The sequence below is a fragment of the Crassostrea angulata genome, chromosome 1 (assembly GCF_025612915.1).
Source record: "Crassostrea angulata isolate pt1a10 chromosome 1, ASM2561291v2, whole genome shotgun sequence".
In the NCBI taxonomy this organism is placed as follows: Eukaryota; Metazoa; Mollusca; class Bivalvia; order Ostreida; family Ostreidae; genus Magallana; species Magallana angulata.
In genome coordinates, this window is record NC_069111.1 from 55,133,964 (window position 1) to 55,150,319 (window position 16,356).

The following is a 16,356-nucleotide window of genomic DNA, read 5'->3' on the forward strand; positions in this document are numbered from 1 at the left end:
AATTTATCTTGTGGCAGCCATTCATGTTTCCCTTTGTTATATGCCAATGCTTCTATTTGTGTAGTGAAATTTGTAAAAAGTACCACGTTCTATTCCTATTAATGGTTAAAATAAATGCACATTAAGGTAGTTCTAAAAGGAGCACATAGCTCAAATCACTAATTTATTTCCAACCTTAGTTTAGGATCGTTCGTTCTTTCACAGAATGAACAAGAAAAAATGGACTAATGGTTTACTTCACAGCTAGATATTCCTGTCTGAGTTCAGCCGAAAGGTGTCACACACTGACCCACATTTGTCAGGCCTTCAAGATTTTAATTAAGTTAATTTTGAGTAATCTGGGATTGACTTCAGAGCATATAAAAGGAGGGTTAACATATATAAACAGCTCATTATACAAACCATATTGTAACCGAACAAACCATATACTAGTATAAAGGAAAGACATGCGCACATCCAATTTCCTGGGAATGGCATATAGATATAAGCATTTATTTTATTTCTGCATGCATTGAGACATGCGTTTCAGCATTAACAGTAAAAATCAACAGTCCAGATAAAGAAAATACTTTATTATGTAGAGAATTTAAAGCTCATTACGCTACAAATAATGGAAGGGACCACTCTGTTCAGTCTGGTTTTCTCAGAATCCCAGACAACTGTTAGCAATAAATATGATTAGTTGGATAGATTTATTCACAGTATCATGCACCATGCTGATTGGTCAATAGATACACTGAGACATAGCTTCCTATTGGTCAGTTTCATGTAAATCCTATTTACGTAGCATTCGTAGAACTGATCTCTTTCTTCGTCCTGCAATGAAAAAAAAAATACATTAAAAGTATGGATTTATAATACTACTCTATCCAGGGACTAATAAGAAAAAATCAATCAGGAGAATTTTTTGAAATACACTGTACATGTAGTAATTTTGATGAAGCAACTGCTGCATAAAAGTACAAAAATTAAAATAACCATCAAGTTAGATTGCAGTGATGAGAACCTTTTATAAAAACATTTAAGAAACTTTCTTGAAAAAGAAACGCCAATCGCTCAAAGTCAAAGACCAAATATGGACAAGAAAACATGACTATATACTGTCTGACGTACTGGCTGTAAAAGGTGATCAAGTTCTAAAAATAACAACACGTTGGTAGCCCTCTATGACGTATTGGGGTACGTCAAATTGATTCGAAGGATTTTTCTACAGTACTTAGAGGTGAAACTTTGAAATACCGCCTCTTTGACCCCTGATACCGACCGCAGGTAGTCTGGGAATGTACAACTAACAAGGATTTATCTCACTATAGAAGAAATTTGTCTTAATTTCCCCGCGTCTCGACTATCAATTTGAGAGCGAAAAAAAAATCTATCACCTTGTTTTCTTTAATTTGGTATTCCTTTGCTTCCAATGCAGAAGAAGGTTAATCAACTGTTTCTTTGAATTAATCGAATTAATCGTTTATGCAGTAAATCTTTGATGCCAGTGCTTGAGAGTCGTCAGACAGTCAAGATATGAAGCAGTGAACTTGTATCAAAACAGTGTTCATAGACTTAATTCATATCATTAGCAAACAGTAGGGTAGATTGAGAAAGTAACACTGATAAACCGGACCATGGTCTTTCTAAGCCAGGAAAATATTCAATTTTGGTTCGGTCGACATTTGTTGGAACTACGTTGTATACTATACTCTGAATAAAAAAATACATTACCAGATGATGTGAATTCGTAAACGACCCTTTTAAACCCCGTAAACTATACGCCTTCACATATTGAAAGTTAAAAGTTCTGTTTAAAGATTTTTTCTGCTTCCCATGTATATCCTACTCTTAATGATAAAGGTACTGTGCAATCTGATCTGGGTTCACTGTCCATGGGTCGGCACAGTATAACCCGCATCTCCCGCCCACTACAGTGTATACAATGTCCGTACCTGGATTACACCTTGGATCCGCCGCGCAGTCGTCAATGATTCTCGCCAGAGCACGGAATAAGGACGCCCTGCCCGCTTTTTCTGCCATATGTGTGTACATACAAGGGAAGCCTGCGCAGTCCCTTTTGATTAAGTCATCGCTATTTTCGGATATTGACCTAAAAATAAAAAGATTAAAAATATATAATCATGTTACTATAAGAAAAATGCGATTAATATCATTCAGTATCTTAACACTGACAGCACTAAGAATAAATAAAAAACGTAAGAAAAAGACAACGGTGAGTGTTTGATTATTTAGTTAAATTTTATTTGACCTACATTATATGGTTAGCGTCATGTCATGATAGAACCCTTATATGTACACGTTTATAGAATATTGCCATGATATTACCACATTGGCCTACTGTGTCTGCATATGAAGTTGATACGGCACAGCTAAACGTGTAATTCTTTTATCAAATCGTATCTAAATTAAACCTTTACAAATAATGTATTTCCTGTTCCGAGTGCTAATCAATCTGTCGGACAAATTGGTTTACCCCTCCAACATCCTCGTTCACAAGTAATGATCAAAAAACGGCAAACCGTTGTAATGTTTATACTAGTAACAGAGCAAACGAGAATGTATTCCTACACGCTCTTGTATAAAAAAAAATGTAACATTAAGGGAGCGTGAGGGAAAAGATAGTTCACACGAGATTCCTGGATTTCCAGCAGCCCACACGTTATGCAATCAGCAAATGGACAAAGGAATAACGAATCTACCAATCACCAATTAAACCCTCTTTTCTTTCCATCTGAACTTGTGAATTCCCACGTCCAAACCATTTAATCTCACTCATCTAATTTACATTACTGAATATCGCTAAATTACAAAATATTTATGGAGACATTTTTGTTTCGTTTTTGTAATTTTAATTCGATTACATATGACCCGTGTTCTCCGATTACTGATTGGCTATTGTACGCGGTGCATTTATTGGCATCGTCCCCCCAAACTCTGCCTAAAACGGACAGGAACGGATTTCACCAAGACCCTTATCAGATTCAACCTTGTAGCAGATGCACGGTGCTGATTTGCAATTTTTGGAAAAAAAACCTTTAATTACAGTTGACCTTGTGCCAACCAAATGTGAGTTTTCGTGACCTTAGACATATCGAAGATCAAGCGGACAATTTTGGAAATAAATTCACTTAGATACAATCATCAGCGAATGAGGAGCGAGCGGCAGAAAGATCGAGGAGTCATTTACGTAATTAGCCCCATTGTATCTGAAATATCACATAAAGATCATGAATGAAAACTGGTGTTGGGTAGGAGTTGCTTTTGTACGATCGTCAAGGTATTAGATAGATAATACACGTATAACAACGCGATTACAATGTCAACATAAAAATACACAAGGTTTTGACGTAAGTTTTTGCGGACAATTACATCCAAGGTGACCCGGAAACAACTGGCATCAAACTAAGTCTTAGAAAGAAATTTCAGGAGTTTGGAGCGTCAAAAAACCGGCACGGAAATGTTAAGGACATCGCGAGACCGAGAACTTTCTATTGTTACATCACTGTGCGCTATACCGGATTTTGCGCTGTCGACATATTAATGACTTTGCTCTTTACTTAGGAGAATATCGTAAAAGGTTTCAAAGACTGTCTCAGGTCAAAGGTATTCACAGCAAGAAGTTTTTTTTTTATATCCAAAGCCTTGTATGGAATTCAAGAACTTGTGGCCTCTTCTATTTTTATGATTTCTAAGTTGGCGTTTTAATTAAAGGAGGATATTTTGCTTTTATTAATAACCGGAACGTCGTCCTCGTATACCTAAAAAACTGAGTCATGAGTTTGCGGGGGAAAGAAACTTTTCAGTTCGTAAGAAAAAACCTTTCTTTACCAGGACGCCTAAATTGGGATTACTCTAATTCTAAAGTACTTATACTAATCCCAGCCTTTAGCTGTAGATCACCTGTATGTAAGCGAACTGCCCAAAGAAAACTTGTAGAAGTCGTAAATACTTTCTGGTTGTCGTAAAAGTTAATTGGGCCGAAACATTTGAGGCATTCTAAAACCATTTGTAATGCAAAAAACCAACCAAGAAATCACTAGGTAGAATTAGGTCAATTACATTCATAGATGTAAGAAAATAAATCAGCGACCCTGTTATTATCTAATATTCTTATCGATCATGTACCGATTTTCATAACTGTTTTCAAATGAGAAGGGTGCAATTCCTTGTTCTGCGCTTCAGTTTGAGGCGACATTTGTATGGGAGGTTAACGACCTTTTGGTACGGATTAAGTCTGATTTAGCATTAGGTGCGAACAAGGTGTAATTTTATTATTTTTTATTTTATTATCACGAGTCACGAATGGAAAAATCTCCAAACCATGCAATTTAATTTTTAAATCGAGAATTTTGTTTTAATCTTTTACAAACTCAATTTGTAGGAATTCAATTTTATCTATCCTGTTTGCAAGATTTATACTAAATAAGGTTCTTCGTTTTCTATTGCACTTCTGATTGTTCTAGTTTCCACGAATCGAGATTTGAACATCTACATATATTTATATACGCTTCCTAGGCTTACAAACTTATTGCAGTTGCTGAAAAAAATCTCTCGTTTCAGCGTTCTTAATTGGTCGGCGTTATATTAGCACAGCGATAGTTTACCAGTACCCAGGGCTTTATTATCATTCAGGACCCAAGTACTTGATGTATCGTCGAAGGTCTTTTCAGGGATCTGTAAATATTTACCGAACACGAATTAATACTACGCCGTATTTCTTCATTCCAATAACGCTTTGGTCGATGTCCTGTTTCTTTAATCGTAAATTGATCACAAGTTAAACGAGAAATGATCTAGTTTTAGCCCCGCTTTGAAAACTATCCTGCCAGTTTGGATAATCATGATTTGATTAAAAAATCAGAGGTTAAAAATCACTGTTGGGGGTGGGGGCGTTTTCGATTTATATCAAACATTGCTGATTCCACGAAAATTTTTCCAAATATTCTCTGTTTATAAAATATTTAACTTTACAAAAATTCTATAAATTGATTCGAGGAAAATGTTATATTTAATAAACGCTACAGAAGAAACAGACATTATAGAGATATGTGAAATTAATTAAATACATTGCATTTAAGACTGTTTACGCAATGCAATCAATCACGAAATGAAACCAAAATGTGTGGACAAAGAACTTATAATTAAAACAGGAGCGGTTTCGTCATAACGCCGACTGATACATGTTATGTGGCATTAGACACCATGCAGTTATATTTACATATATTCACAGAAAAAAGCCATTGTAACGAAGTTTGAAATATTTAAAAGTCCGTATTTTGATAAAGACTTGTAATGGGGCACAACATCCGATGTTTCGTTTAAATATAGTCGCCAATTTTAAGAATATGTGAGCTTGTTTGGTCCTGTGCACGCTATAAATAGCAATTCAATTTCTTAATGAAATAAATGTAGAAAAGAATAGAGTTTTTTTTAATGATCAACACTGTATTTGGTTATCAGATCGATTGCAATTCCTACGCAAAGACCTAGCAAAAATAAAACTTTCTAAATTAGTGAATAAGTGAAAATTCCGTGTTATTAAATCTTTACCAAACTGATATAAAATCTTTTTCTTTTCCAGTTATTGTGGTTCTTTTTTCATTCACACATAAATTAATAGATTACAAAAGTGACAAAATCGATTGTTTTTGGCCTTTTGTTTCAGGAAATTAAGCTAATTACCATGTAGTCCGGTGTTTATATTCTGAGAAGACCAAGAATTGTTTAGAATTCAGAGCCAATCCGTGACATTTCCGCTAATTCTATCCTAGCTAACATGCGATCAGCACCAGTCGTACGAATACTATCGGAATTCAATTAAACATTTTTTCTCTATTTGAAGTATATTATGCTAATCAGCGTAGATTATTATCCAATAAATGTGTTTTGTCCGGATTACGAGTGTTTCCGACTTAGATTCTATTCAGTTTCCGCCAATTAACGTTGGAAACGAGAGCTGGATGGATCGAGCGAGATCGCTGTGAGAACAAAGGTGTCAACGCTTCCTTTGATGAGTGTACACACAAGTTAAATGATAAACTTAAACAATGATTGGTTTCATTCATTAAGCATAGTACGATGATTGCTAGCATGAGAAAGTCTTATAAAGATAACGCCATCGTTCTCATCAAAGGCGGCCATCTTAGTGTTAACGGTAGGTTAATTCCGGGCGACTGGTAATGCTTCACATTTCAAACATTAATTTTGATCCCTGAACGACTATAAATAGAGCTCCATTGTGAGAATTAATTATCACGGGAGAAATTGGTTCACATATAAAGACTGATTTTGGTCTTATTATACCGTAGCATGAACGTGGTAATTTGACCTTTTTCACTGAGTAACACCACGTCTTGAAACCATATTACTTATTCCGTAAGGGGAGAGTAATGTCTGTCACAAAAATTTACATAAAATCTACAAAACGTATTCGTGGAAATAGCTTAGAAAGTCATGCATGTACGATTTTTTTTACTGAAGTGTTTACAATGTAAATTTGAAATCAAAGATATTCCAAAGGAGTGGGGAGCGGAAAAAATGGAAGAGTTAATGAATGAACTGACAGGAAGTAGCACCTTACACTATTTCCGCGTTCTATTTCTTCCGGGTTTAAAGACATCCATCCATCCGAACCTATAGTGCCGATGATACTGCCGTCCGAGTCCCGCGCTGATAATTACCGCGCTAAAGAACATATCCGTGCTTCATTTGCATTAATGGCATTACCATGCTTTCTACTACCTTCTAAAGCCGTGTTTTATTAGAAAAAAACAATGGAGTAACATGCAAACCCGATAAATATCCTCATCGATTCGAATATTATTGTGATTAATTAACTTCCGGTTAATAGTGGCAGCATTGTGATGCAAAGACGGATTGGGCTTTTGATGGTCACCAATATATGTCAATTCTGTACACGTGGAACATGGTCTTAAAGGTTAACATTACTCTGTTAGTTACAACTTGAAGTTCCTAACACTGATGGGGAATCTGTAACAGGGACAAAGAAAAAATAGAAATAGTTTTTGTTTTAGAAATGTTTCATATTCTCAAGTGACCAGTGGCAATTGATTTGTTACACATGTATGTAACAGATAATGTGTCTAAAAATTATACCATGTATCAATACATTTTGTTGATTGAAACCTTTTTAGAATGTTTTCTGGTAAACTAAAAAAGAACAATACCTGGTCCCCACAAAGGTCAGTTCTAAGACCCAGAGGGGGAAGGAACAGTGAGAAATAAAATCAGGGGTGTGCAATTTGAGATATAAGCCCATTATTGTCTTAAGCACAAATCCTTTTGCAGAATGTCTTCATCCCGAGGGGGGAGAATTTATGCATGGAGTGCCTTATTTTTAGAAACAGCACCGACAGAAATATTTAACTTAGTAATCTTCTTCATTGTTTGGCATGTGTCAGATTCTTTGCTTCGTCTAAATGACTCGGCACTCAATGACTTATGTAACAAGACGATGGAATGTCATTGGATTATGGCGAGTCTTCGTAGCGGACCACTGCAGTAGGGCGTGCAAGGAATACACGACCACTTTAACCAAATCATTCCCATGGCCGCTAAGGCCCGCTAACGCTTTGTCCGTATATACAAGGGCAATCCAAGAGCTCTAAAATCTTAAAGTTCATGCCTATAAACAGTCATTTTTTAGTTAATATTCTGTTCTGTTTTATTCAATATTGCGTCAGGCTCCATTAAAAGGGAAAGGGTACCGAGAACTGCTGTGTACTCATTAAAGTATAATTCATGGTTTTGCATTTGTTGTGAAAAAACGTGTTTAATTCTTTAATATGTTTTTAAACTAAAGAATATGTGTTCGCTCAAGTCTGCTACGTTAAAATTTGAGTGTTTGTTGTAATGATCTATTATTTATGATTATTAAAACTTGAAATAATTCAGTGCATGAGAAATATTAGAATATGTAATGTTAAATGTTATCGACATCATCATCAGATTGATGTTCATATGACTTCAGTAAAATGAAAACAAAATATACTTGACGCACTTGCGACATCGTCGGATATGAACAAATTCGATTTTAATTTTATAAAGTTGGGGTAATTTCCGTTAAACACTTTGCCGCGAATCAAAAGCGCGAACTGTCCGTAATATTGGATAGAAAACGACCGGGGGGACCAGACGATCAACTCAATGGAATGTCAAAATCACAAAAACCCATTTCAATTGGTTTGCACGTGATTGAGGCGCCGGAATAGGGCTAATAACCCTATGAATTATATTGTCCTGAACTCAAACGTTTTATCATATATAGGTCGTGAAAGAACAAATACTCCCGGGGTAAGGAATAAATCGAAATTGTATTGTAGGTCTTTTGAGTAAGACACTATACCTCCCTCCCCCGCCCCCCGGAGAATATCAATAAAACCTAACGCTGGTGTTAATTGCATAAACCAGCGCTGGAAATACCATTGAATCTCGTTCCAAGTTCTGTAACCTTTTCTAATCTGATGAGAAATGGGCGCTTAGTATCCAAACCAAGCCCGGACAACTGCCACATGCATCGCCATTTATAGCGATTTCATCAACGAAAAATTAATAAAGACATTTTATATGATTCCTCCATCGACAACATGATTCTCTTTGGATCTGATCAAGATAATAATTATCCGAAAAAATAGCAAAGCTAACTCTTAACGTTACGTAACATTTTGCCAAAATATGACAAAGGCATCTTCGGAGATTATCAATATCATCAATTCATACGGGACTCTACAAGAAAAATAAACCGTCTATGTGGTCTTCCAGACTGAGAGATTCGTTGCCTGGGTGTATTTTGTTACCTACTATAAAGCTGTCTAGGAAACGTGTTGACGGCCCGAACACAAAAGTCAAGAAAGGAAATCTTTATAGTATCCGCCAGACACTCCAGTCCCAAAACGCCTTGGTCCGTCAAAAATAGACCGGCAGATTGCACAGGGGATAGAATGTGCTTCGGATTGATTTTGAAAGAAACATTGATTTAAAAAATACTTTTACCAAAACGTCATTGTCCAGGGGAAAAAAAACACGTTTACAGTTGTAATTTAATAGAAAAGGCTCGTTTGATTTATCGTTAATCACAGAACATTTTGTCTTTTTTTTTATAGAACAACTTGTTCTTTAACCAAATCTGATTAAATTAAATATTTTTCTTTGAAATTAATTGAAGCTTAGATAACAAGTCAAATACTTTTGCTTACAAAAAACATAAAAACATCAAAATGCATTTTTTAAAAGGGAAGTTTCGTACTTTTGTGTGCAAGAAAATCGTCGTTTATTTTACTTTCATGAAATTTGGAAGCTCATCATAATACTGTACACGTAATGAGAAACGATATCAGTAGATTTAATTTCCTTTCACTTTCTTAGATCTAATCGACTCGCTGTTCTGCTGGTTCATATCTTATATATGTTATCTATCCTCTGTCCCCCTACTTCCGGTAGAGTTGACAATTGTCAGTCACCTGACTGACTTCAGCAGCCTTCGTTAGGGCCTAATTAGGGCTTTCTCTCGCTCATTACACGCCATGAAATAGGGATTCCTAAACAACTACCAGTACCTGGCACGTCATTGCTTTATTTTACCAATGGATGTCAATACATCTATAATTAAGATGACGAGGCCGATATACAATGCTATACATACTGAAACAACCAAACAAATTATTCAGAAACTTTAAAAAAAGGTAGGAATGACATGTGAGAGCCGTGTCAAAATGGTTTGTATTTATAGCTTCAAAAAAAAAAAATCAACAGCAAAATAAAATTGACAATTAATAATGCAAAGAGCACATGAAATGACATCGCGTTTTTTTTTTCCTTAAAATTTTTTTTTTTTGATAGAATTCAGTTAAACCCTGTTTATAAGCGAGAACTTACCACCTTGAAATTAACTAATTTTATTTGATAAACTTTAAATAATTTTACCGAATATGAATTGACTTACCATTCTTCGGGTGCTTGAATAACTTCTAACTCATCCAGAGGGAAAGCGACTGTCAAACTGATTATAGTGCATATGAATATTGTTAATAGGAATAAGATGTACGAATAGTTCACAGACATATCCACGAAAATCACAGGCTCCCACGAACAACACTCAAATCTGAAAATAAAACAACTCGGAAAATTTGTTTCTTCTTCTAACTTCTGGTGATAGATTTCAAACGGCTCCTTCTAACGGCATGATAGTAAACAAAGGTACTCAAGTCCAGCAAACAGCGCCACCAACTGTGTTCAACTCGCTGCCAACTGTAGTTTACATACTATATATGCTCCTACATCTATGGGGGTGTGGCAATTTTTTTGTGTGATGAAGAATAAGTTTCTTGATAGTTCGTCGACATGTGACCTTTGACCCGGAAGGTTCTGTACGTCACAATCAAGCATGGCCCTCCCTGTAGATTGATGAAATTCCAGTTTACCTGTTTGCTATTGTATCAGTTCTGCTATCAAAGTCGAGGAGGTGAGAAATATCCCAATGGAACAAACGGAATTATCATAAATAAGTCATGTCCTTCTGTATATCCGAGGTTGGAGTATTGATAGGAAATACGATAGGATACGAGGCGATTTCGTCAGAAGCTCTGCCTTATAATATTCATTACAAAAGATCGGCCGTCTTTGCAGGGATTTGGTTAACTGATTTCAAAAGTGTGCGTGACAATGAGTTTTATTTTTATTAATTTTTTTTACAAAACATTAAGAGAAGCGAGTTGTGTTATGGACCTGCTTTTAGTTTTTATTGACTTGTTCAGGACAAAAAGCGTTGTTCATTCATTGCTTCTGAAGACCAGATTTCAAGATAGAAACTTGTATATATGTACCATATAAAGAAAGAACACCTATATGATAAACTAGTGTTTAGTTTTCAATCAAACACAGAAAAGCCAAGGTTCGCGTTGGTCTTTATCATCAATGGAAAACGTCATTATCCCTAAAACTTACTTCTTTGATAAATGTTTCATCAGAAAGACTCTGATAATTGAATTCTTCACCTAAGTAATAAGTATTCTGATAATGCTTATCTCATTTTAAAATAAACCCGCTTTGAACATAGTATTTCAGTATTATTATAAACAAATTTTAATAAATATACAAATCCGTATGACATATACTTTTACATTTTAAAAATATGTGTAAATGATTAATATCCAAATAATTTTTTTTAAATGTTTTTAAAACTATTTTTGAAAGAGTATTAGTACCCAAAGCTTTCATGTGAATTAGTTATTTCAGGTTGAAGGATCATGTTAAAAATGCAAAAAAAAAAACCAAAAAAACATTAAAAAAAAAACTTAAAAACCCCCAAAAAACCAAACTTGTGACAGAAATCTGGTTTTCTTGCACAAAGTGTAACTTGTTTAAGCAATGATTCTTTATCTGGTTTTAATTCAGAGTATAGTAATATTGTTGTTTCTGTTCAATATTTTGTTTTATCTGCGTTTTGAATTTTTGCGTGATAAATTTTGTTACATTTGAAGGTCTCTATTTTGACCATCTAATGGTTATCCTTTTGAAGGTCTCTATTTTGACCATCTAATGGTTATCCTTTTGAAGGTCTTTATTTTGACCATCTAATGGTTATCCTTTTGAAGGTCTCTATTCTGACCATCTAATGGTTATCCTTTTCGTCGGTTGGAAATCTCCTGGTATGGTTATATCTCGATGAGGACTTGTACCTTTCCTCGGTCAGCAAAAGTTACATTTGAGACGGCTGAATCTTGAGAATAGATATCGGCACCGTCTTAATAGCTCTCTTGAATACTCGGTCTGTGTGCACCATTGATGGATTTAGCTGGCTGAAGGCGACAAACGGAATTAGCGCTGAGATGCACTCCGCTACCATCGCCTTGTTCCGTCCTCAGTACTCCCTCGTATCGATAGTTTGATTGCAGTGGTTATACAAACACATTGGCGAAGACAGAAATCATTTGATACGTTAGGTGTTTTAGAGGTTAAACAAATATTTCCAGAGCATGTCGTTGGCCAATATTTTGCGGAGGGATTTTTCCCCAAAACTCTGTAGTCTTCATAATCACATGGTTAGGTAGTGTTGAATTATAGGAAAAAGGACAAATGTATCATTTTGTAATAAAAGAAGTGAGTATTCAACAAATCAGATCAATTTGTCTAAAAAACCAAGAAGACTTCTGGAGAATATCTGAATAAAGTTAATGATTTGATGGGTACACACCTTAATAGTTTAACAATCAACTTAAAGGACTATTTTTTGCATTCCAAGTATTCAGTAATAAAATAGCAGCCTCCCAATCGACTTATTCTTGTGGTAAACAAAACCGTAAAACCATTGTCTTATCGACGGTGTGTTAATCTTTCAACAGAATGACATCATATAGCTAAGAAAATAACTACATCCTTTTAATATCAATTTCCCATAGGGTTTGAATTTCAAAGTCTTGATTCGCCGATGCACCCACTGTGCAGTTGTTACTTGTTAGTCTTACTGAATGCGTCCGCCAAAGTGTGAAGAAATTGCACATCTCACCGGGGCGGTGTGCAATACTACCTAATTAAATTTTTAACATGAGACCAAACTTGTCCTATTCTCTTGCATTCGACAAAAAGATATTTAAATCATAAATTAATGATGATATTTCACCGCCTTGGCAGTACAACACCTACTAAAGTACAGCAGTTCATCGCGACCACAAACGTGTGACGATGTTGGTTTCTAACATTTCACTGTGTGATTAAAGAAGTAAATAAATAAATAATGAAACTGTGAGAATAAAGGCCCTAAAAATAATTAATTCATCTATACGTTTTTAAAAAATCATTTTAAAATTGTGAAACACAGTACATATAAGTAATATACAACATCAAATGGTTGTTCTGCGATAAGAAATTATAATAATTTAATTTGGAACTTAAAAAAAAATAAAATATATAGGAAAAAGACAAATAATCGAATGCCAAATTATATCATAAATTTACTAAGCGGAAGCTGAGGGTGATCTATAATAGTTTTGCAACTACAGGGTTGACTGACTAACTCTGTCAACAGTTTTATGCGATCTCAGACTTGATAGATATCCGTCAGGACTTAGACGCGCTCCAACAAATATTTGTCCATTGTAATTACTCTGATAAAACTTTTTTCTATGTTTACAATATGACAAATATCACGTAGGGTTAGGAAAAAGTTCGTAATTTTGAAAAAAAAAATCGTGGAATTGCCCATTTTGAGGTGAACAGTGATGTTCGTTTCAAGAGATTCTAATTGCGCAATACCAGTACTAATTTTGCGTTAGAGTTGTCACGAGTACAATAGACGTCGTGTGAATTCTGATAACTATGTATTGTACACCTGTAGAAATACGGATGTCATTTATTGTCTGATTCTAATTGTCCGAATTTTAGAGACATTAACGTAAGTGGCAATGAATGTAATGGTGTGAATAGTTTGTAATTGTGATGTTATGTAATATTATATAAATAGTGCCTGTTAGGGAGGGTAACAGTTGAAATTGACACCCCGAGAAAACCATTGTCAACCGACGCGAAGCGGAGGTTGACAATGGTTTTCGAGGGGTGTCAATTTCAACTGTTATCCTCCCAAACAGGCACTATTTATTTTGTTATACTGAATGTCTTTTTTAAAATTTTTAAGAAAATTTTACTGCTTTTATATAGGAATAACGTGAATTCTACAGCGAACCGTACGCGCATAATTTTCGCGCATGTAACATTTTTTAATGTTACCCGTTGCCAAGTGCGTTGCTAACGCTGAGGGTAATAGTAAATATTATTAACTGCGTCTTAACCAATCAGATTTCAGTATTTAACATGAAAGTATAACAATAAGCTTTGTTCATGAACTGACAGTGTAAATCATACCTGGATACTTACATCAGCATATGGTCCATTCATATGCACGTAAACCTAATGATAGAAACGGAAAAAAAAGCTCAGAATATTTGCAATAATTTGATTTTAATTTGATTACATGGCACTTGTCCCCTAATATTTTACAGCTGGAAAAAATGTACATGATATTCAGTACAACAATGGACAATGGCCAGAAATCAATAAAATTTAGCAATAAAAAGATCAAGAAAACAGAAGCAATAACGTACCAAAATATTCAGAAATTATGTTTTTACGGTTTTATTAATTTAATACATTAATTTAATGTATAATATCGTTCTACATTTTAATTTCCTTAACGACAAATTGTCCCCTGCGAATTGAGACACCGACGTCAAATTTCACGTGCAATTAACTGTTGCCCACGATGCAATACTTTTGAATAATACCAAACCTACAATATCATGAATTGTTATATTGCATTTTAATATACTGTAATAAAGTTGTTCCCCATATGGCAATGACACTGTGATTTGTTTATAAATCGTCATAAAGACGTTGTTGATTTATTTAAATAGTAATTACCTTGGTAACGCTAAAGTCGCTGCATCTGAAAACCAGAAATTGTTGATTAATAGAAATGGTCTGGCAACAAACAACACATGTTGCTGGTACAATTTAAAACCCTTTTCAGGTCTAAATTAAGGCCTAACTTGCACCTATATATTGCTGTTAAAATGAAAACAATTTTCATACCATTGCATTTATTGTTGCGCAAGGATATTCGATCAACAATAACCCTCGTCTGATGATAATTCTCTTGACAAACAACATCAAAATTTCAGTAGTCACGTTCCTGGTGCATTTTTTTTCTTTACTTTGTTTGTTTGTAATTGAAAATTTTGGCGGAATTTTGTGAAACCCCTTAAAGAGATCGCCCGACCTTGAATGACCTTGACTGGCCCGGAATGCCCGGAGCGGACCGTGACACAGAGTGTGGGAGGCTGACAGGAGGATAAGAAGACCACACGATGTTCCCAATCACAGTAATCTTCTCACACATTAAGAAACATGAGGGAGTGCAGAGGAACACATTTTTCGTTGTTTACTAGCATTGTTATATGGGATACATCCGAACCGAGGAATGCCATGGAACGTAAAATCAATGAGCGACCAAGTGCACTTCCAAAGAGAGAGAACGTCTGATTAAATTTCGATATCGTCTACCAATATCCAATCCACAAGCCTGTGTTACAAAACAGATGCAAGTTATGTAAGCTATCAGAGGCAAAACAAGTTGACATAAATCATAAACAAACACATTTTTGATCATGCAGTCTTGTTACATATCACGAAGTTTTAAATCTTCTTAAAGAAAATTCGTCATATTTTTTTAAACCCCCTGCAAAAGTTTTTTTTTTGGGGGGGGGGGGGGGAATCACCTTGCCCGTCCGTCTGTACGTCTGTTCTGTGCAAAATTCGTGTCCGGTCCATATTTTTCTTATGGAGAGACATTGGAAGTTCTTACTTCACATAAAGATTGCTTATGAGCTGAGGGTTTCATTAACCAAAGGTCATTTGGGCAGGGTCACTTGCAGGGAAAGCAAAATTTGTGTTCGGTCCATATCTTTCTTTTGGAGAAGTAATGGAAGTTCCTTCTTCCTGCAAAGATTGCTTATGTCCTGAGTGTGTGTTATGACCCTGACCCAAGGTCATTTGGGCAAGTTCAATGGCAAAGGCCGCAAAATTTTTGTCTGGATTATTTCATTTTATGGAGAAACGTTTTAAGATCTGATTTCACATTAAGATTGCTTATAAGCTGAAGATGTGTCAAGATCATGATCCAAGGTCATTCGGGAAAGTTCAATGTCATTTTAATAAAAAAATGCGTAATTCCTGTCTCTGTCATGTCTTGTATTAATGGAAATAATTTGAGGCTAAAATTTCACTTGCCTGTGTCAGGTCACATAAAATTAAATTTTTAGATTCTCATCCCCGCCCGCCTAAAAAAAAAAAATCGAGCCCGATATACCAAAAATTAAAACATTTCATGGCTGCTTGACCTGTGGGGTGTCGTTTTATTCCAGTCATGTTTGTTATCATAAGGATGCAAATGTTCTCATGCATCAAAAGTTAAGTTGATATAAGACCAAGGCTTCTGTAGAAGAAGAAATAAATGTGAAAAGTTGCATAACAATTTATTTTATTAAACCATATTAAGGTGATTTTATATAACAGAGACGGGTAGTGTAGGCAGCCACGACAAACACAACCCTAGGGTTTACATATATCATATCCAACGACAAACACAACCCTAGGGAATACATATATCATATCTCGACCTTCGGATTCCTACTCGTCATTCAAATGCTTAAAAAAGGAAAAATTATCATAGAAAGAGAAACATGTACTACGTTTTTGCTTTATTATTGCTACAACACTATTAAAGTCGGACTTTAAAAGTTGTGTGTTGTTTAAATTAGTATGCATGCAAAACAAATGCAA

General features: G+C 35.1%; 1 protein-coding gene across 1 annotated transcript; it reads right to left on the reverse strand.

Annotated features, from left to right (window-relative positions):
* Positions 1 to 557: 557 nt before the first annotated feature.
* Positions 558 to 10,289, reverse strand: LOC128191480 (uncharacterized). Its single transcript, XM_052863578.1, has 3 exons — positions 9,968 to 10,289; positions 1,938 to 2,095; positions 558 to 816 (listed from the first exon to the last, which is right to left on the reverse strand). Exons 1-3 carry the CDS (start codon positions 10,084 to 10,086, stop codon positions 776 to 778), a joined length of 318 nt encoding a protein of 105 aa, XP_052719538.1. The 5' UTR covers positions 10,087 to 10,289; the 3' UTR covers positions 558 to 775.
* Between the last annotated feature and the right edge of the window lie 6,067 nt (positions 10,290 to 16,356).

Bases quoted from the DNA above. Each gene is read 5' to 3' on its own strand.
- LOC128191480 (XM_052863578.1), bottom strand. From the start codon at position 10,086: ATGTCTGTGAACTATTCGTACATCTTATTCCTATTAACAATATTCATA. The intron at 2,096-9,967 runs GTAAGTCAATTC...TTTTATTTTTAG, and splicing joins ATTCAAGCACCCGAAGAATG to GTCAATATCCGAAAATAGCG. The intron at 817-1,937 runs GTACGGACATTG...TTTTCATTGCAG, and splicing joins GGATCCAAGGTGTAATCCAG to GACGAAGAAAGAGATCAGTT.